Source organism: Grus americana, chromosome 14 (assembly GCF_028858705.1).
Source record: "Grus americana isolate bGruAme1 chromosome 14, bGruAme1.mat, whole genome shotgun sequence".
Classification (NCBI taxonomy): Eukaryota; Metazoa; Chordata; class Aves; order Gruiformes; family Gruidae; genus Grus; species Grus americana.
Window position 1 is genome coordinate 16434283 of NC_072865.1, and position 21918 is coordinate 16456200.

At 39.3% G+C, this 21918-nt stretch overlaps 1 protein-coding gene across 14 annotated transcripts in view; it reads left to right on the forward strand.

Annotated features, from left to right (window-relative positions):
- TENM2 (teneurin transmembrane protein 2) overlaps positions 1 to 21918 on the forward strand; it is a 683800-nt gene that overhangs the window by 537745 nt on the left and 124137 nt on the right. For all 14 annotated transcript variants that reach the window (XM_054842022.1, XM_054842024.1, XM_054842023.1 and 11 more), the window contains one exon: positions 14083 to 14205. In XM_054842022.1, coding sequence (XP_054697997.1) covers positions 14083 to 14205 — 123 coding nt within the window. The remainder of the gene's footprint in view (positions 1 to 14082; positions 14206 to 21918) is intronic.

Genomic DNA, 21918 nt, shown 5'->3' on the forward strand with positions numbered 1-21918 from the left:
ATCGTTGGACTGCACAGTATGTCCCTAGTTACTGAAAGGGCTACCATGAAATTTAATTTAGAATTTTAAAGACACATTTTGAATTGGAAATCTCTGTAATAACTTTCCCTTTGCTCAGCCTTTTAACTGTGAAATTCAGTTGGGGAGTTCTGAAGCAGCAGGTAGTGTCGCAGCGCTCTAGAGGGATTTTGCCAGATTTCAGCTAAAGTGCTTGCAAGTGTCATTTCCATATTTAACTAATTTCAGTTTTTAATTAGCTCCGTGTGAAAAATGAGAGTTCACGCTGAGCTAAGCTGTCAGCATAGAGTCTTGTTTCCTTTCTAGCCTCTCAGGACAATTATTGCAGCATCCTCTGGTTTTTTCAATGAGAGTGCTTAGCCACCGCGCGCTCAGTCCCTCCCATTGTTCCCTGACAGGAGTCAGTGAGTGTGTTGTGTCTAGCTTGCTAAAAATGGAGAAGTTCTGAAAATATTTCAAATACAAAATTGGTTCAGTAAAGGTTCAAAGAACTTCATAGGTCTGACTCAGAACTATGCAGCAGAATATAATGCATTCCTTCCTTGGACCTCACCGGTACTGTGCAGTCAGTTACATTGTTCGGAACAATATCTGATCATTTCAGCTTCGTGACTTAGTGCATGGGGTAATAGTACATTTTAGAAAGCGCAGTGTGAACACAGGTTTTTTCATGGTGCTTTCTGCAACCTGAGTGTTAACAATGCAATGCTCCAGAGACTATTTCATCCCAAAGGCCTCTGGTCCTCTGTAAAAAGAGAACTCCTTTTGCATAAATTCCATAATGTAGTATAGGGATGGAAATTTGTTAATCCTGCATCTGAACTGAAAATTTACCTCTGAGGACTGGAATGCAAATGTTGAAATACTTTTCAAGAATGAGGTGAGAGCTGCAGTTTATGTAAACTCTGCAAAAACATGGAATGTGAACAGATTTCTGAAGTAATTTTATGAACTGATAGCAATCCTGAGTTACACTTACATGACAGTCGTATAATACCATTGTTATTTTTGAAAGAATGCAGTCATTAAATTGTCAAAATCACATTTAAATGGAAAAATTGGTGAAATAACTCTGTAGGTGTTATCACAGGTTTGTCGTGTTGGGTTTTTTTAAACCTGTCCTAGAAGGTGGGATTTGTAAAGATTTATGAATAGGTTTGGTAGTGTCTTCATTTTAATTTCTGTTCATATCCTAGCAAAATAAAGGTTGTGTGTATTTTATTTCTCACTAATTACCATGGACAGCCACTTCCAGTAGACAGAAACAGATTTTCTCTATTAGACCATAAAATCAAATGCATCTTTTTCAAATTGAAATGGATGTAGCATTCATGCTCAGCTGTAGCACTTCCTGGGTACTTAGTAATGTTGTGAAAGAAGAAGGTAAATACATTGCAGTAACTTGTCAGATACAGTGATGCTGAGGAGTTTCAAGTCATTTTTCTTTTAAGTTATCAAGGAACAGTTTTGATACCTGCTTCCAAGATGAAGCAAATTCTTGAAAGAAAAAAAAAGGAAAATAAATTTCATAGTGAAGAGTAAGGCTGAAATGCTAGATGGATTTTTCAATATAGTTTAGGGTTTGAGGGGGTTTTTTAAATATAGTATTTACTATTTCATCCATCAAAGAAAAATATATATAATCCTGGTTTGTTTGCTGGCCAACTGGGTGTTACAGACATGAAGTAGTAGAACGTGAATGTTAGCTATGAGGTAGTGATGTGTAGTTCTAACTACCATATATTGCTTTTTGCCCCTTGTAGTGTAAGCTGTCTTCTCTTTGAAGGATAATTCCCAGTTATTTTCTCGGTATTATTTAGTAATATTGTTACAGATGTTAAAATTTATTGTATTAATCATTTAACATAATTCAGTTATGCTTTTACAAAATGTATGTAATTGAAGCCAAAGGTTTTTGAGGGTATGTAATCTAGCTCATATTTTATTCTATGATTTATTAATTAATTGTATACAGTGATGCATATGCAAATGCATTATCACTCATGTCCAATTCACCCTGCAATGTAAATGATGACATTGGAGGGTAAAGTTTTTTATGGGTTGCGTTGCTGTTGCCTGTAGAAAACACTATTTTTTCAGGCATTGTTATGATATTCGCAGTCTCAAATACTTAAAATAAATAGACGAGTTCTGAAGTGAAGCTCTCTCCACTGAAGTCAGTGACAATTTTGACCTTTATTACAATGGGCCTTGATTTTAACCAGCTCTAAACTGACTGATGATGAGCATTCTGCATTGCTGACCTCAGACAGTGGAATTAGCTTCTGCACCATTTTGTATGCGAGACGGAAAGCTTCATTAAAATGATCAGGTATCAGATGCTCCATATAATAAGCTGGCTTCATTTTTCTGTTGTGGACAGCAGCTCCATCTGTAAAAGTGATTTCTACTATCTCTGCTCTGAATTTTGTTATATCAATAAGATTAAATCAAGCTAGTCTTAAAACTCCATATTATAAAAGGCAATTTATGACATAATAGATAAAGAAAAGTAAGACAAATATTAATATTTAATTGTGCATTATGGTGATGTTCCTTAGATGAATTGGGATGTAGGTATCCAAATTAAATATAACTGTCTTCCATTATGCATGGTGCACAATGCTTGAAATGAACTTATGTAGACTGGTGAGATATCATGATGTTTCTTGGGACTTAAAATGCATATGCAAGCTTTTCTTCCTATATTGGCTGATGAAATTGTACAACAGGATGTTTTGGTGATGCAACTGAGAATCATATATGAACACACACACAGAACTTCCTTGTAAAATGTATAGAGCTGCAGTCCGAAAACTTGCAGCTCTGCCACTTCAAAATAAAGCAGTGATCTGAAACTAAAATCCTGGCACCATATAAACCCTTCTTTGATTTCTGTTTTCTAATGTACTTCCATATTGGTGTGATCACACTGAAATCATGTCCTCACTTGCAGCTTGCACTTCCTTCCCTGCTCTAGAATTCTAGAGGAGAAGATGAGAAGGCATGGATGCAGGAGGGCAAGGTTTCACTCTCTGCTTTGTTAGAAAAAAATATTTGTCCTGTGAAGGCAAAATAAGCAAACTTCAGACTTGGAAACCTGCCAAGAATAAAACAGGTATAAGATTAAAAATAGAATATATCCCAGTTATAGTAAATCCATTATGGGAAATGCTTAATAGAAATCATGTAAGGACAATGGAAAAAAACCTCACAAACGTAACTGAAGTCCAATTTGATAACTGCTTATTTTTAAAAAAGGTCCCATTAAAAAAACACACACATAAAGGAATATGAGTTACAAGGCTGTAACTGACTGGTTGAATATGATATTTATCAAATCAAATCTGTATATTTGATTTTCGTATATGTTTCTATTCTAGATCAGTAGGACATCTAATTCACAATACATTAATAATGTCAGATTTGAAAGGCATATAGAAGGTCTAAGTCTGCCTAGATGCCAAATATAATATGTACTTTTATGACAATATCAAGATACAATTTAGACTATGTTTATATATACCTTTTGAAGCGTATCATGAAAGACATATCAACAGTTTATAGTGTTGAAAATGAGTGAAAAGCTTTGGGAGAAGAAATCATATTTACTTTTAATGTTCAGATTCCTCTTTGTAATGAACTTTTAACTCCAATAATTACTTTGTGTAGAGAGTAAAACCTTAAATTTTATCATTCGTGCAAGATTTTACAGTCAGGTGATTAAATTAAACTATTCTGTATAATTTCTGTTAAGGGAAGAATACACTCTGTGATTAGAAATTACACTTTTTTACACAGCAGACAGAAATTTGGCCATTCATAATCATGCAGTTCCACCTCATTTAGTGTGTGCAAAGGAGTAATAAAGGTAAAAACTATTTTCTTATCAATATGGCTAACAATTGGAGGTTGAGTCAAGGTCTGAATGCTTTGGAACAGTTAGATTATGAAAATCTTGTTCAACATGTTTGTAGAGATTAGGGCAGTTGCAGTTTTGGAAGATGAACATAATCAAATAAATGTTTGACATGATATCCCTTAGGGTTGCAATCAGTATTAAAAGTAAAGCTGTTATTCTAATTCTTGTAAGTTCAGACATGAGTGATTTAAGAGAGTATATTTCTGTCTATGTTCTTCAAAACACCAGTTTCGAGTCTCAGCTAGGTTCTTCCTCTTCTTGGAAACAGAATAAAGCCGAGCTGGGTATTTTGTTCATGATAATGGTGTCTTTTAGGTGTGAAATTAAAATTGGATTCAATTTGCTTTGTATTACCATTAAATGCTCACAATTGCTCCAAAAAATGAGGTTTTCCATTGTGTTTTAGTCAAGAGCATCCCTTTCTGCTATTCTAAGCCTATTTCAAAAGTGGCAGTGTTTTGGCAAGGCTGGTAAAGCGGATATTGTATAATGTGATTTGGGACCTTCCAGGCTGAAAGAGGCTGTATTAGGTAAATAAAAATATAAACACTTTTCTTATTAGTTACAGGCATCTAGTTCAGAAGCAAGACCAAAAAGATTGCAGCCTTGACTCTTAAAATTGCCGTAAGAAGTGAGTTCATTTTATACAGTCTCAGGAACTGATTAATCTTGTGCCAGTTTTCTCCGCTCTGTACAATCTAAGGCCTGTCACGAGAATAAATGAATAGTGCACTGTATTCTGCTTCGCTTTTAAGGTCTTTGTTGCGAGATTCCAGATTCTGAAGGTAGCATGCAATGCTGTTACCCTTCCTGTGACAAAAAGATTGCTCAAAGTGGCACAAAATCAAAACATTTCAGTAAAGAGGACTGAAACGAGAAAAGTCGAGAAGTTGAAACGAGGGGTTCTTGCTCAGTCCCAGTCAGAATGGTGACGGGGGAACTAACAGCCACCCAAGCTGCACCTCTTGGTCCTGCAGGCCGAAGCTCTGCTTGCCTGTTGTTACCCTTGGAATTGGGAGCCAGGTCTTCACATCCTCCAGTTTTCCCCACCCCCAAAGTAACTGCACGTGTGTGTAAGCTTTTCAAGTATTTTGGAAGTAGGAAGGCTGAAGTTGGACATAGAGGAATGAACTTTCAAAGCATTGCATGGCAGATAAGCACACAAATCACATTAGTGCTAATGGGATTTGTGGGTATATCTTTCATGCTGTGCTTTGAAAATTCATTCCATTCAGTTTATTGATGTGCACAGGGAAAGAAATCAGTCAGCTTGGGGGTGGGGGGGGGACCAATCTAAAAAAAAAAAAAAAAAAATTGCTTTTTTTGGGTCCCCCTATTTCTTCCTTATGAACACAGTGACAATGAACCATCTTATAGCCCTCCTTCCATCTCCTTTTTCATCTTCAATAACATTTATTCAAAAGAAAGCAATTAATAATTCCCAGCAGAAGTTTTGCTGCTGATGATAACAACACACTCATTCATAGATCCTTTATGGTATTTCTAGAAAATGCTTCTTGGGCTGGATGCTTTAAAGGAAAAGCCCTGTTCTAAACAGTTTATTGTCTAAAAGAGTTTACGTGCTGAGGGTGAAATTATGCCTAAGGATTGCTTTCTTATGTTTTAAGATAGTGCGAAGTCCACTTTCCTTCCCATTGTGTTTTCAAAAAGGCACAATACCTCCCGTGTCTCCCTGGTGAGCGGAAGGAGCGTGCCCGCCATTTCTGCCGCGGAGGGGACGCCCCGTGCTTTCCCGTCTTGCACAGCAAGCACCATCCTTACAAAGAGTGCAGAAGCAAAGATGAGGGTCTGCCTCCGTTTCCCTCGGCTTGTGTCCCGGAAAATGAGGTGCTGAAATTCAAGTTTTACTGTGACCGCGTTTGTAGGATCACACTTGGATTAGGGAAGCGCAGAGCTGAACCGGTAGCCTGGTATTTATTACATTCATTGTTTCATAAAGTTACTGGGTAAGCAGACCTCACGGCTTTCCTCATGTAGTCAGAAAATACACTCTGTCTTTCTCAACAAGATGTTGTTGTTATTTTAAGTAAAACTATTGTAGAGCTCAGGTACAGTTAACAAAAGTATAAACTTGTAGATGACTAACACATAGAAACTTGTGTGTTGGTAACAATATCAGCTTAATTCAATTGATGGAGAAGTGGAAATCAATGTTACAAGATATGAAAATATGAAGCAGTGCTATTGTAGTTAATGGAATTCTCCATTTTTAACATTGTGAACTTAAAAAATACAGTGACTCTGAGGTCTTGTTCAATGTTACGTGTAGGATAAATAAGACAGGAAAATGGTTCTTTATTGCACTCTCTAGCCAATTTAATTCTTGAAGTTGTGTATATTGGTAATGCTTTAAATGGAGTTCCCAAATGAACTTTTAATTTAAATTTATTGAGAAAATGTAGTGCATACCAAATAGCATACTGATGGTTAAGATGATTTACTGAGAATGAATGACCTTGAAAGTAAGCCATCTATTTGTTGAGCTTCAATGGTCACAGTCAATAAGCAGTACTTTTTGCGTACATTCTACAACAGTAATATTAAATTTAGATCAAGTGATCCATTCTTGAAACGCTACTTTAACCTTTCCTGCAAACAGTTGAATGCTCACAAGTAGAAAAGACAATATGAGCAGTACATCCAAACGTTTTACATGAGGTGTGTAGGATTCTTGCTCATTAATATTACAACATGAGTTCATAAATTCCCTAAGTACTGGTAATCTAGAGATTTATTTTTTTTACCTGATATTTAATCTCTGGTATCAAATGTAAAAGCTAAATTCTTATCTCCTGTGTCCCTGACATCTCCAACAACATATTTTGAAAATATGTCTCCCATAATCATAACTGACTCGGCTTTGCCATTAATTAAATAATTTCCTATTGTGCTGATGAATAAGTACACTATGTTGAGAAACCTGCACAAACTTTGTGGCATGTAAGCAATTTCCATTTTATATGCTACATTCTCAGTCTGTTTAGATGTACTGAAGCTTATGCCCTAGGGTACCTAAAAATCATACTGCTTCTAGGAAATACTTTATGGCATAAAAACTCAAGGGTTTGCCTGTGATGCATTGATCTAAACATTCCTTAGATTGTCTGGGCTGGTGGATAGGTAGGGACATGCTGTGGTACAGTGTAGGGGAGAAAAATGCATCAAACCCTTCAAGAAACATTGGGACTAGTGGATACACCAAGGAGTGTCGTATATGTGTAGGAGCAGCTGTGTTGGATCAGATAAAAGTCAAATAATCCATTAACTTACCTCCAGCATCCAAAAGCGGTTGTCTTGTAAGAACGGGCAAATCGTATATGTACTTTCCCCCACTGATCTTCCAACCTCTGCTTCTTCTAGGTCTTTTCTGAGATGAGAGGAGGTGGCATAACATTATTCCTTGTTTTGTTCGCTCTTCCCATAATGATTCAATGTTTGCCTTGAAATTTTCAGGGAGCTTTTATCATCTAGCCCAAAATTTCCCTTCAGTTTGGTAATAGTCAGCTGACAGCTCATTATTTTATATGTGGAGCTAAGATTACTCCTCTCCAGTGTGTTATTTTATCTTAACTGGGTTTGAATTTCGTCCGCCGTTTTATGGCCCAGTCACTCGGTTGTGTTATGTCCTTATGCAGTTCTCAGTCAGCCCTCCTCTTGAATAATGCAGTACCAGCAGCAGCCTGTTTTCCATTTGGAATTCTATCATATCATACATGATAGGTTTGAATTTTTTTAAATACTACTTCAAACTTTCCTGTAGATAATACATAAAAAATGGCAACTGTCCACCCAGCAAGGCATGTGGCTTTTGTTTTGCTTTTAGAAAAAGGTCTGGGAATGTGATGAATTTTTCTGAGATCTCTTGGATACCCTCAGGAGGACTCTGGCATCCTTGTCACAGTCACACCAGGTATTCAAAGAAGAACAGAAAGTTCTGGCACTTAGTCCTGAATTTTAGGAGAGACATCATAATTTCTCTAGGAAGGAAAGTTGATACTTGTTCACATTGTTTATTTTAAGACTACTTCTTTTAAGTAACAAAGACTCATATTCTTTGGTAATGATTTTCCAAGCACTTTGATGTATGTTAAAGTGGAGGAATTGCAGATTAGAACTTCCTGGAGATGCTGTCCCTTTCTGCTGGTAACAGAATATGAAAGGGCATTAGTATGACTGTGAGTCCAGGTCCTTGGATGCAGCAGCTTCCTTTGAGACAACTGCCTCAGCCACCGTTTAACACCCGGAGTCATATATTCCCTCCTAGCTGCAGACTGACAGTGCCTGTACTCCTCCTGCTGCAAATGCGGCCGAAGGCTGGCCAACAGAATTGCCGAGCGAAGGACGGTGTCAGCCTCTGTAAAACATCTACGACTTACTGAAATCTGACTTTGTCAGGCATATTTATTGCCAAGTCCAAATTTTGTGGGAGAGGACTTTTACTGATAGTCCACAATGATGAGATACCTTGTACGTAAATAACGCTTGCAGAATTGCCCATCCGAGCAAGCCCAGCAAAATATGGATCTCAGCTGAGACTTAGTTCAGCAAATTCTGATTGTGTGTGTGTTTGTGAACTGTGTTGTAACCTCTTCAGATGTGAGAGGAGCTAGGGAAGGCTTGTTTCTTTTCTTGTTAGAGCTACCCAATAATGCGTGCTCCTCGGATGGAGACCTGAAAGCACTAGTTAGAATCAAGCGTAGTGTTTGCAGGCACCATGCAAGTTTTTCCCATGCAGTTCCTCCACTGCTCTTTGCTGACTTTCAGACCCCTGCTATTCCTGTCTCAGGCATCTCTGGAGGAGAGGTTGTCACTTGTGATGAATCGTGCATTCATTTTGTAATGGGGGCAAGTCATAGCTAGGGAATAGGCCTAAACCACTCGTTTCACTTGTGACTTGGGTTGAACTTGAACCTATTTCTCCAGAGGAATAGTAGTAGAACAGTAAATTACTATGTTTCTTGTCTTTTAAGGAACTGTTATTTTATTAATAATAACTGAGATTAGTAAGATCAATTTCTGGTATTCCTGGAATTCTGTTGCACAATCAAGAAGTAGTAGCTAGTAAAGAATCACGAGTCTCAGCTGAATAATCTTTAATACAAAGTAAGCATGCAATAATGTTTAATTAGTTTTTAATTTATTGGGATACATTTATTCTTTTCAAGTTATCCAGGTTACCCATCTGTATGCACCCAGAAATGTAAAACACTAAACTTCTTTTGGTTCATACAAATATTGTGGTGCACTAAAACAATATACAGACCATATGAAATAAAAAGTAGATGTAAAGGCAGTTCTGTGTATACTATAAAATTGCATGCTGCTAAGATCTATTAGGTACCTTTTGGTTCATCATGTCTGTGATTCATTAGGCCTGATTTGGAAATCCCACTGATGTTGCTCAAGACTAATGAAGTATACTGAAATAGCGAGTTACATCATTGTTCACCTCATGAGGGAATGGAAAGGAAACTTCTAGTGTTTCCACTCTCCTACAATGCATATTGCCTACATATAGCAAAAGTGCTTTTAGTGTTTATTTGCTAATGTTCATGATATAATGGACAAATTTCTTTTTCACGTGAAAAGAGGCTGGCCTGCTACGCTTCAACAAAATAATATGACTAGATGCATCCTGACAAAGTGAGATCATAGTTTGATGGTTTCATTTTGGATGACAATAATTGAAGGTTTAGTAAGCATGACAACTTGAAAATTAATATATGGAAACATTCTGAATTCTGTTCACTTTTATAATCTTCCCATCCTTTTGAGTCGCTTGGGGAATACTGAATTTTCTAAAAAGCAAGCGGTGCCTATCTCCCAGACCTCAGCTGGGAAGATGCAGTAGGAACGGGGAGAATGATGGAAATGGGGAAAGCTCCAGAAAGGGGTAAGTGCTCAACCTGATTCTGCCCTACCCATTGCCAGACGCTGAGCTGTAGTACAGGGAGATCTCTAGCACATGGAGACACCAGAGGTGTCTCATTTTAAAAAGAGATGGTCAAGAGTGACAGGAGAGCACAAAGGGAAGAGAGAGGGCTGTCTGAGCGTGGAAACCATTGTCCTGTAGACTAAACTCTGAAGGCAGTGAGCACTGGGTTTATGGCCAGGACAAGAGCGCAGCGTGGCAACTACAGAGTCTTAGAGAACATTAGAGAAAAATTTGCATGTGAGTTTTGTCATTTTTTTGTAGATTTGTGTACCTTTGGGGATTTCTTAAAATAATGTGTGAATCACTCTAGCAACCTCTATCTTATGTAAGTCTTAGATTGATCCTTGACAGCTTTACCACCTGGAGTGATGAAGTAGTTCTCTGCTTTTGTTCTTGATGGGCGTGCAGGTTTAGCTTCCAGGCGCTTTCGCTCTGTGTGTATGAGTGTGTTGCTGGGGTGGGAGTGAGAGGCTGATTATTACTTTTTACCTAAATCTCAAAGGTTTTACTTCAGAATGTACTGGGTTTATATTCTCATTTTTCAAAGAACGTAAATACACAATTCACTATCCTGAGTTACTACATGTTGGTGTTAAATGAACCAGATAAATTCTGACAAGCTCAATGTTTAAAAGTTAGGTATTAGAGACAAGAACTTTGAAAATATGCTTAAATATGGGGGGGGGGGGGGGAGCAAACAAACCCAAATAATACCTACAAAACATACGTAAATGCTCTGTAAAATTTAATTTATGAATACACCATGCATGTAACAGATAAAATAGCACTTTTTTGTGATTTAAATCTTCAGGGATGTGTTTGTTCCTGAAGGTTAATCTATAAAAATATGTGGCGTTCTGGAAATGTGTTCAAGAAAGTGGGCTGGTTTGGAAAATCAGCACTCATCCTGATGATCAGCTTTGGACCTAGCTGAGCATCCCAACTCAGCTCTCTGGTAAATGTCCTTTAGAGAAAATGTGGCCAGTACTGTAATAATGGATGAAAGTGTGTCCTTAGGGAAGAAGGCAAAGCCACAGCATCACAGATTATTTAGTTGTAGTTTAAAAAAAAAAAAAAAAAAAACAAAAAAAAATAGAAAAACAGGAAACAAGCACAAAATCACCAGCTCAAATTTCTCTTCTGACACACATGCACTCAACTTCTGAGTGAATCTCTGTATTTCTAATTAATCAGGCTTCTACTTATTCCTTTGCTGGAGGCATTTTTGTTTGATTAACAGAACAAAAGGTTAATCATATAACTTTGCCATCTCATAGCGTTCCGAAGCAGGACAGAATAGGTAGCTCCTTGTTCTCCCTGCTCGGCTGCCAGTCAGGTTTGCAATACGCAATGCAAACACGGAGCTTTCCCCTCAGGCCCCGTGGCATACTTTTCTCGAGGTATTCTCGGTAGAAGGTGAACATTCCTCTTGTTTGTGACTTCGGTTGTCTTAGTGGAAGTTTGTAGATCACGTAATGGATACGTGAGCTGGGCGGGAGATTGTCATCTTGTCTCTGTCTGTCAGGGACTACAGCAGATGTGCAAATCCCTGCCCGTTAGGAAGGAGCTCTTTTTGCTCCTACCTAATGCGCGTCTATGATTAAAACACAGAGCAACAGAGTTATTAATGAAATCATGGCGTACTTGGAAGCAGATGGATCCAAGTTTTTCTTAAGACCATGTTAATAAGATCTTTTTTAATTCCTTGTCTGAATTTACCTGGTAATTGTAAGTTAGCAACTATAATTCTCTTGGACAGAGTATTAGTTATGATTTTCTTGTCTCTTTGTTGTAAGGAATGGTTTAAACTCGAAGCAGCAGACTTTCATCTCTGCAAGTGACTTATGTTTATGGTTACGCTTGCAATAAAAAAAAATATTTGCAGCTTTGAATAGACACACTGAGAGTTTAAAACACAAAAATCTAATGCTCCTCGATGACTTGTTTTCATTTGGGAGCTCTGAAATGCACTTATCTCCACGCACTCTGCTTTTGGGGGTGAGCCCGCTGAACTCTGTCTTTGGAGCCCGGTGCGCGCATCGCGTGGGAATTGCTGGCAGCACAAACACGCCACAAGCTGCCTGGTACCTGGCGTTCCCTGGCCCTCCAACGGCTACGCACAGCCGATGTCTCACTCGATGCGGAGGGTCTGTATGAGCTAGCGACTTGTTTGTTGTTTGAGCTTTATGACTCATTTTTCAGTTTCTCTGCCATACTGAAGAAGAAAATGAGTTGCTTGGGATTAGACTGAAAAGCCTTTTAAAACATTTGTTTTGGCAAAACAAAAACGTTGTGATTGAATAAAACACTTGATCCCGCATCAAATTTTTGTATATTTTCCAGGAATTCTTAAACCTTTCCTAGAAATAAATTTTGAGTAGCTTCTCAACAAAGGATCCTTTTCAGGTTCATACTTGGTGGTTTTTAAAATACCAGATGCTTTAATGTATTTTCAATTTATTGTTTTTCCTAATAGAAAAAAATTTTGTAAGTTCAGCAGGAATGAAAAATGTGGCAACTACCCTCTTCGCACAAAATGTCTCCTGGTTTTAGTTACTATTCTTAGACCTCTGCTTGGTCCGTGACGTTATGCTTTTGTCACTCTGCATAGGTTCTGTGCTGAGGGGTTTCCAGGAGTTGGGATAGATGGATTGGGGGGCTGAGGGTGCTTTGTTTTGTTTTCTTGGGTTTTACGAACATATATGTGAATTGGTCACGTCTGAACAGATTCCCTGTATTCAGAGACTGAGTGATGTCTCAGGTGCTGTAAATTGCAGTTCCTGTGATAAGTCTTTTGCTTTACCTATCCCTAATGTTTAATCTCTGAACCCCTAGCTGTGTGGCTACTGGTGGTCCAATTGTGACCCCACCAGCTCTTCTACAATAGCTTGTAATTGGACGCAAAATATCTGCTAATCTTACGTGGATTTGACAGGGCAGAAGTGAACAATTGTAAGAGTGCCCATAATCATACAGATTTTCTGCCCCTAAACTGCCAGTGAATCCCCTCAAACACCATTTCAGTATATAACTGAAAAAGCTGTTCTCCGTGCTGTGTAGGTTTACATACATCCTGTGTAAACAGGGAGAGAGCTGATGGTGGAGAAAGTGAATAAAACCAGCTTTGTGGGCTCTCCTATTCCTCACCACCCCTCTGTATTGGGAAGATGCCATAGGGATGACGTGATGAAAGTATGGAGATGTATTCAGGTAGTTTCAGTTTATACAAGGCGAAGATGCACATAAATCCACTAGCTGAATGATTCAGACCCGTCAAGTCTCATGCATTATGCACAGGGCTCATTCAGTTAGCCTCTACCACAGCGCCTATAACTCAGGCGCCTGCGAAGGTGATGCCACGGCCTTTCTCCCACTCCGTGTCTTCCGTGTCAGGGGCAGCCGCTTGGTCTCTGCCAGGCCTGCAGGCCTGCCCCCGGCTTAGGGACCGGGGACGGCCGGAGGGGCCACCGTGCTGCGCGGCCGCCAGAGAGCTCTGCCAGCAGGGACACCTTCCCTGCCCGGGACTGCACGTGGCGCTCTGTTCGCGGCCCAGGCGGACGAGTTTCGTGCACCGGATTAGAAAAACTTGTGAGGTCAAAGGATTGGCAAAGACCTGGGTTTGTCGGGAAAGTTTAATCTACAAAATGAAGACAGAGGCTGTTAAATCTCTTGTTTTAAATAAGTTGTAACAAACACAAAATAATTGCATTACAATGTCATTAGCATACATAGGGCTAAAGCTAATTTTATAATCAACGTATACATTATCACATATAGTTTAAACCTGGAGCAGGTATTTGCAGTAGCGCTCTGTTTCCAAGAACACGTGTGTCCCCCTGTAGCGCGTGCATCGGGAAGCAGCGCACGGTGCCAAGGCCTGAACAAAGTGCTTACCTCTCTGTTCTGACAGCCTGGATTGTGAGCATTTTGCCTTTTGTGTTTCCGTAATTTAGAAGATCTGATAACAAAAACAAGACAGATTTATGCGAGTCATCAGGGCTTTCTTTGGTGTGGTGGTGGTGGCGTTGCCTTTTTCCCCCTTCCCTGCACATTAACATTCCTCTGGGACAAGTCGCTTTCCCGTGTTTTCCAAAAGCTGCTTAATTGAAATCAGCTGTAGTCTCTCCCCCACCATTTTCAGCTGTGCGCGCCGTATTTACCTGTCACGCCTTTGTGTCTCTGGCAGCGATGCACCTCCTGGGGCTGAACTGGCAGCTCCAGCCGGCGGACGGACACACCTTCAACAACGGGCTGCGGCCGGGGCTGCCGGGCGCGGAGGACGGGGCGGCGGCGCCATCTGCAGGCAGAGGTGAGGCGGCGGCTCGCGCTCCGGCGGGCGTTACGGCCGGGCTCCGCAGCCGGGCGCGCGCGGATGCGGGGTGTCGGGGCGCTGCGGGCGCGGGCGGGCTCTCCTGCCTTCTCCTGCCTTCTCCTGCCTTCTCCTGCCTTCTCCTGCCTTCTCCTGCCTTCTCCTGCCTTCTCCTGCCTTCTCCTGCCTTCTCCTGCCTTCTCCTGCCTTCTCCTGCCTTCTCCTGCCTTCTCCTGCCTTCTCCTGCCTTCTCCTGCCTTCTCCTGCCTTCTCCTGCCTTCTCCTGCCTTCTCCTGCCTTCTCCTGCCTTCTCCTGCCTTCTCCTGCCTTCTCCTGCCTTCTCCTGCCTTCTCCTGCCTTCTCCTGCCTTCTCCTGCCTTCTCCTGCCTTCTCCTGCCTTCTCCTGCCAGGTGGCTGCCGGCTCGCTGCCCGGCTGCTCTTACTCCCTGCCTCTACGCGGTAGTGCGCAAGGTGACGTCCCTTCTCGAACCTCATCTGCTAACGCAGGTGTGCTCCCTCAGACAGGAATGAAGAGGTGCTCAGTCAAAATAAAATTTAAAAAAAGGTACATTTTACCAGCTATGTGTCCTCTTTCCAGGTATAGCTTAGAGATCTCAAAGAAAGAGGAAAAGCTTGCCTCAGGGGAAGTACTGCCTGGGACAAGTCAAGAACTTTGGCTTCCAGCCAGGACCAAATCCCTGGGGTTTTTCCTTCTTTCTCAGATACAATTCTAATGGAAAACATCAAGGACAGCAGAATTTGACCCGTGGTAAATAATCTGTCCTGTGATGCTAGTATGAGCAATGGAGGCAACAACAAGACTCTTTTCTCCCTTAAAGAAAAAACTGTGTTCCAGTGGAGGATGAGAGACAGGGTGAAGAAAAGAATGAAAAAAAATCTGGAAACAGAAATAATTTCTTAAACTGAGAAAGTATATATTGAAAATATAGAGAAATTATGCATCATGAAGAGAATTTTGATCATTTGAGTGGACTGGTTTTTACTGGTGAAGTTCAGGTGTTTTCTTTGCTACATCATGATAAGGCTTTCCCTGGTTATTACAAAAATTATGATAGGAAAACAAATGTTTCAATGAGTCAAAGGACCTCACTGGCCTTAGTGTACGGTGCAGGTGGGATGGGATGACTGAAACGGAAGAGAAGTAAGAGCATTTGCTGTTGGTCAGCAGAAGAGTTTTGTTCAGAGCTGAGCATCGTCTTGCTCTCAGGACCTGTGGCTCGTGTTAAACTTGCTGATTGCCAAAGCAAGTATTAGAAACAAACGCTAACACAGGATGCTGCATTGGATGTATTGTAAAAAATTCAGTTAATGTAGTGCTGGGAAAGGAAACTGAGTTGTTCTTTGGTATGCCAAATAATTTCATGGATTTGCTTCTGTTTGCAATAAATGATGATGCTGCTCCTCAGCTTTTTCACATTTTCTGTGGAAGGACTGATTTTGGCTTCCTCCTTTTCGTGAAATCCTACATCCTAGTGGTAGCAAAAAACTGTAGATTTTTGGACAGGTTTGTTGGCTTGGCTTTCATCTCTGCCTGTAGGTCAAACTGGACAAACAGCATATCCCTAAGTACAAGGTGCAATGTTTATATTACTGCTGAACTTCTTCCAGATTGTGCACAGGTGAGGGACCCTATGGTTTTAGGCAGGAACCTGAAGAGCTCAAGTCTGCAATTATGGTCACTTAGCGGACAACTGCAGTGTTTAACATGTTTCCAAATTCCCTCCCCTGCAGCTTTTCGTTGCCATTTCTGTGCAAATATAGGGCAGCAGGATTTGTTGAATTGGAATGTGCTCATCTGCCTGGGGCACTGCAGTGCAAATTCTGGCAGTTTATCCCAGCCCCACTCTAATTAGCTTTGCACATTTGAAGGGACTGAGATGCCGCTGTTTGGGGAGTGGTAACCTCCTGTAGACTAGCGAAGGAGACAGAACTAGTTATGTCTTAAATTGCTGCAGTTAGCTTTCCTCAGAGCAAGTTTACTTGTTCTTCTGACATTTTGTAGAAGGTTGCTGAAATGTTGATAATCTGGGGGAAGAACAATATTTAGGCAAGCAATCTTCCACAGTGGAATAATATGAATGACAGGTTTGGATGAACACAAGGAATATCTAAAAGACAAATTCTCATAGCAGGGAAGGGTGAAAAGTTTTTCTACCTCACCTTTCCTTTTATTATGTCCAAGTTAATATTGCTATCCCAGCAGTTTTTAGGAAAGCCTCTGACAGCTTTTAACACAACAACCATTTCAGGGCTCAGGGCTCTGGCTGTGGAGAGTGACCTTTCTATAATTGACACAACTCAGGATGAAGCCATTCTTTTCAAAACACGGGTCTCCCAAAGAAACCTTTAACCCCTAGACTGAGAACGGCCACTTAAACACAAGCTGTGCCTACTCAGCAAGCAAGGCATTTTAAAGTGGAGCAATTTGGAAAAAAAAAAAAAAAAGCACAGATATTTCAATTTGATCTGCTTGTTCCTTATTAAGAGACTAAATTCTGCTATGAAATAATAAAACTGCAATTTAAGAGGAATGTAAATTACTTTATTACTGCATTTTCCTATCTGAATGAAAACAAAATTCACTATTAAGATAACACAGTTGCAGGTTTTTTGTAATTACACACTACATCTTGCTAATGCTGGGGATTTCTGAAAGGAGGAGTAGGCAAGCGCAATGGGTAGAGAAATCCTCAGTGCTGCTGTAAGACTGGGAGTGAAGTCCAGCATGCTCTGACTGTAAACAAAGCAGGGCATAGCTTTGTGGGCTGTGCCTTTAGGCTCTGGAAGTTGTGCTGCACTGGGATATAGATTAAGAGACAAAAGCAAAGAACAATTTCTTTCTTACTACAAACAATAAGGTAGTATCCCTGCATAGTACGTAAAAACCAAAAAGTTAGCGCTGCCGTGGAATTGCTACAGAGATGAGATAGACAAACAGGCTTCACTCTCAGAATTTTTTTTATGTCATTATTACCTGTTACAGCTGCATAAGGATAATGTTAGAATGTTGGTGGAACAAATCTAAATTAGTGGGAAAAGTGATTAAAAAAAAAAGGCATATTTGGGAATAATTGCTTCTTCACAAAGAGGAGAATTAGATGACCTTATGGGATTTTTCTATGCCTAGATTCTTTTAATCTATGCCAAAAATATACTCTACATTTAAAATTATGTAGTAGGCTAGACACACATTTCCATAAAATATGTAACTGACTGTGTGCTGTTTCCTTTCTAGTCAATGGAATAGACTCTAAAAGTCAACTTAAATCATTTGAGAGGACACCTAAGATAAACTACCATTTATGTGGAAATATCCAAACTGACTCCAGCTGCAAATCCAAGCGAAGAATGCTTTGGCGTAGTTTTTTTGTTTATGATACATTGTCTTTGGTGTGCTCACAAATTTAGCAGATTTTCTACTAATGAAAAAATAACTTAGTATTTTTTATCTCAATTATTTGCTATAAAGCTGAAAAACACAGTAAGAGATTGTGGTCTCTGATCATAGAAACCCACACTTGGAAAAAAAAAAAAACAGTGAAGATTATTACGGACAAGGACTGTGGACCTGAAAGATGACTTCACTTACCATAAATATACTGACTAATTGGAAAAGGTAGATTTGAATGTATGTTCTGATACTCACATAATCCAGGGTTTCTGTCTCTTTGGACCAACCAGCTTGATCCAGGTTCATGCTCAGTTTGAGATATTTCATTCAGTGTACCGCAGTTTGTGGATTTTAAAAAGACAATTACAGTTAATTAAATGCAAAGTATTGAACTGTCATGAAAAATACTTGTTTCCAGTTATCAAAATGAACTTGTTTCTAGTTACCGAATTCAGTGTTGTAAATCTAATGGCAATAATGAAATGAAGAAAGTCAAATTTGCTGTTAAATTTGACACTATCTTACCTGCTTGAGATGAGAGAGGGGAAGAAACAGGTTTGTACTAATCTAGCAGAAATTTCCCTTGAATAGATATGGAAAGCTGAACTCAGCAGTCATTGTGAAGCTGTATAGGTTGTCTTCAGCTCTCTGCAAATGATTTTGGAACCTCTGCTGGATGCTGCAGCTCCGAGTTGCATTTTGGTTTGCACACAGAAAGGAGTATTTTCTAATAGTTAAGATATTTTATTAGCAATGCAGCAGACAGGTAATGTTAAATGAATAACTAAATTATTGAATGGGAAGACTTGCCATCCTTACATATTGCAGAATGGGGGTTGAGATGCAAATAGAATAGCCCCTGACTTTGCTACCCCAGCTGCTGAAACCTCATCCTGCTCATCGGACAGTAGAAGGGCTCAGGACCAACTGGAGGGAACTCTTTGTCATGTTGCAAGAGATAAATAAAAAGATGGAAAACTCATACCTCGTTAACAATGTAAACAACATGAATCTCTTGGTTTCTACTGTTTCCTTTCAGACACTTTGAAACAGATGATCAAAATGTAATAACAATCAATGTATTTTAAATGTCACTTCCGTTACCTGCATTCAATTTAATCAAGACATGCCATCATTTTCCAGGTGGATTAATCTTATTAAGTAGTTAGGTGGCTAATGTAATGTAGATCTTAATTAATGCGTTAGCAAGCAGAGGTATTGATACGGACGCTATGAAGGCTTGCCAATGTGGTTGTCTGAAAATACACCAGGCTCTGGGACTGTCTTAGCAGAAGCAAAGTATTTGACTAAGTTCAACAGAACATGAGTTTTATTTTTGTGATTGTGTTGATGGTGATAGTATGAGTTGCTGTGTTTAAAGTGATGAAGCGTATCATATACCATCGGAGAAGATTCTTATGTTGACGTAGCAGTTCGTGTTAGTATGTGTTTGTTCTTTGTGAAATGCAGTGAACTAACAGATCTTAATTTCATTTCTGTTGAAGCAAATTATAATTCTGAAAACAATGGATCTTGTGACGCCATGCCCACACGAATGTGAAGATGTGCCTAAATTTTTAGGTCTATCAGGGTATTAAGGCATATTTCTTAATTCCCCCTGCAGGGCCAGATCGTTCGACTGCAGCTGAGACAGAGCAGTGGTCTTAAGCAGACACTCGCGTTGCAGAATTTCTTTCCTTTTGCCACAATAGAAATATGGGATACCGACCAGGAAACCTGAGATTTTGATTTTGTTTCAGAAGCTGTTTTACTGGACACTGAAAGCTCATACAAATTCAGAAGCTTCCTTCCTCCTCACTTCACAGAATAGAGCTCATTAGTACCCCAGCATCTTCAGCATAACTGAAGTTCAAGATGTGTCATAGCAGCTTCTCCAGACAAACTCTAATTTCCTGGCTTTTTACTTTATTATAGCTGTGGGAATTTGTTTTGCATCGGCAGTCAATCTGTTGTACACATTTCAAAAAGAATCCATTTTCACTTGGGTCCTAGGGCACTTAGGTATTACTAGTAGATATTTTGAAGCATAATTTCATATAGGAAGTCATCAGTGTGGTAATAGTGCATAGCACTGATTTTTTTTTTTATTTTTTTTTCCCACTGAAGAAATTTGTATACAAAAGATATTTTCTACATTTTTCGTTTGCTTTTCTGAAACAATAAGAAATGTCTGGTCATATAAGCAAATTTACCTGAGGAAAAAAAACAAGCTCTCATTGAAAACCATAGTAATTCCTACACATTCTTTTTTGGCAAAAAGTCAGTGGAGTGTATTTTTATATTGAATGGTTTCCTTTACACAGCTTTACAACAAATTTCTTTGGAATTCCGAGTCAGCTGTGAAAATCCTTAACTATATAATAAACAACAACAGAAAAATAGGTTAGATGAGGAGGAAAGCTCTGACTGCAGCAGTGATTTATAAGAGATGCAGAGGTGCAGGAAAAGAAGTGAAAGAGAATTCTCTTTAACTAACAGTCATGATATTTATTCCTTGTATGTAATTTGAAATTGTCCAAATTATCTTGGTAGTTCATTATGGATCCGTTGGAGTGGTTATTCTGCTAGATATTTTTCAGGAATGTTATCAAGACACGATTTACAGTCATCACCGTTATAAAGGCACACAGTCAAAGCGCTGGAGTTAATTGCTATTTAAATGTGATGTCTGTAGCATGACACTGCTGGTAGCCAGATTTAATTTTTATTTTTTAATTTTAACTACAGTATGGGAGAGGAGCCTATAATAAATACTCAAGTATATCTGGTTTCAGTGTAAATACAGTTCTGCCTCCATAGCTGACACTGCTTGACATCAGTTAAATTAAAGGCTGACTGGGCATGTCCTATCAGCTGCCACCTTGAGACTGACCTCCAGCTCAAAGATGAGGCCCGCTGACAAGTTAGCAGGGGGGGTTGCATTGCCGTTGTCATGCTTTGCCTATTTGATAGCTGCACAGGCAAATAGACTTGAGTGCTAAAACAGTCTTTTCAAATGTATATGCCAAAATAGTAATTCAACTGGGTAAATAACACAGCAGTTTAAATGAATAAGTGTTATTTAGTTGATAAATATATGTTTGACTGAGTGATTGAAATGGCTCCCCTGGGTAAGATGAAGAAGTATGCTTTTAAAACTCTCTTTTGTAGATATTTATAGAGAGAAAATCACAGGGGGAAAAAAAAAATCAAGTATCCATGGCATTATGAGATAAACAGACAAAACTCTAAAACAGTCACTCACAGCAGCGATAATGACGTTGGGATTTATTTGTTCACAATAGTATGAGTTGTTTGGGTTAGTCTTTCTTCCCAGATTTGTCAGTTTGTCACATCTGTAACCTCACTTAAATGCAGTTGATGTTCTTTGAATGTGATCTGCAGTGGTCTGTCAAAATGGAAAAGCTTCTAAAAATAGCTGGAGGGAGTGAGTCAGGTGGCAAGATACATTCTCTACATTAGGAGGTGAAGACTGAAGGGAGCTGTAAAAAAGTTTACCTTAAAAGTCTCTAGAGACAGAGTTTATAAGTGAAGCTGTTAGTGCAGAAAAAGGCATTGCAACTGTAAAGCTGGGATGATGTTCTGCTTTTCAGGTTTAAAAAACTAAACTTAAGCCTATTGACTAATAAAAGAGGTTCAGTGGTCGCATCTACTTTGCATTTCGTTTCTGTATTTCTAATTTGGGGAAGAAGGAACATGAAGAGGCCAAAGTTGAGACACCTCCTTGTCATATTTTTATGACTGCTCTGCATTACTTATCTTCAAGGTGAGAATTTTTAGTAGGCCGTTGTTAACATTTCTGTTTTACATGTAGTCATCTGAGAACATCAAGATCGGGACCAACTCAGGTGCACTGGTTGTGTCAAAGCAAGGACTAGAACCAAGATGCTCTCACTAGTTTTGTGTCTTATACCAACAAGAATAACTCAGCAGGAATTTACAAGAGTATGATTCAATAATTCATAATCTTTAGAGCTCTGATAGCTTGCTAGACTTAAACTTTCTAAGTTGTTAGTTAAAACTGCAAATATAAAACTTATATTTCAATACAAACTTCAATAGTTTCTAAATTACGTTATTTTGGCATTGTAATGTAGAACTGTAAAAACAGGATCTCCTGTATTAAATTCTTAAAAGCAAAAATAAGGAACGCTGTCTGCACGCCCGAGGTGAGGCAGCAGCTGTTTCTCACAGATGTGGCACGGGCTGGATGTAGAGCAGAGGCATGCCGTACAACAAAAATACAGGCTTGAGAATAAGGAGTCATCCGTCTGTTCCAT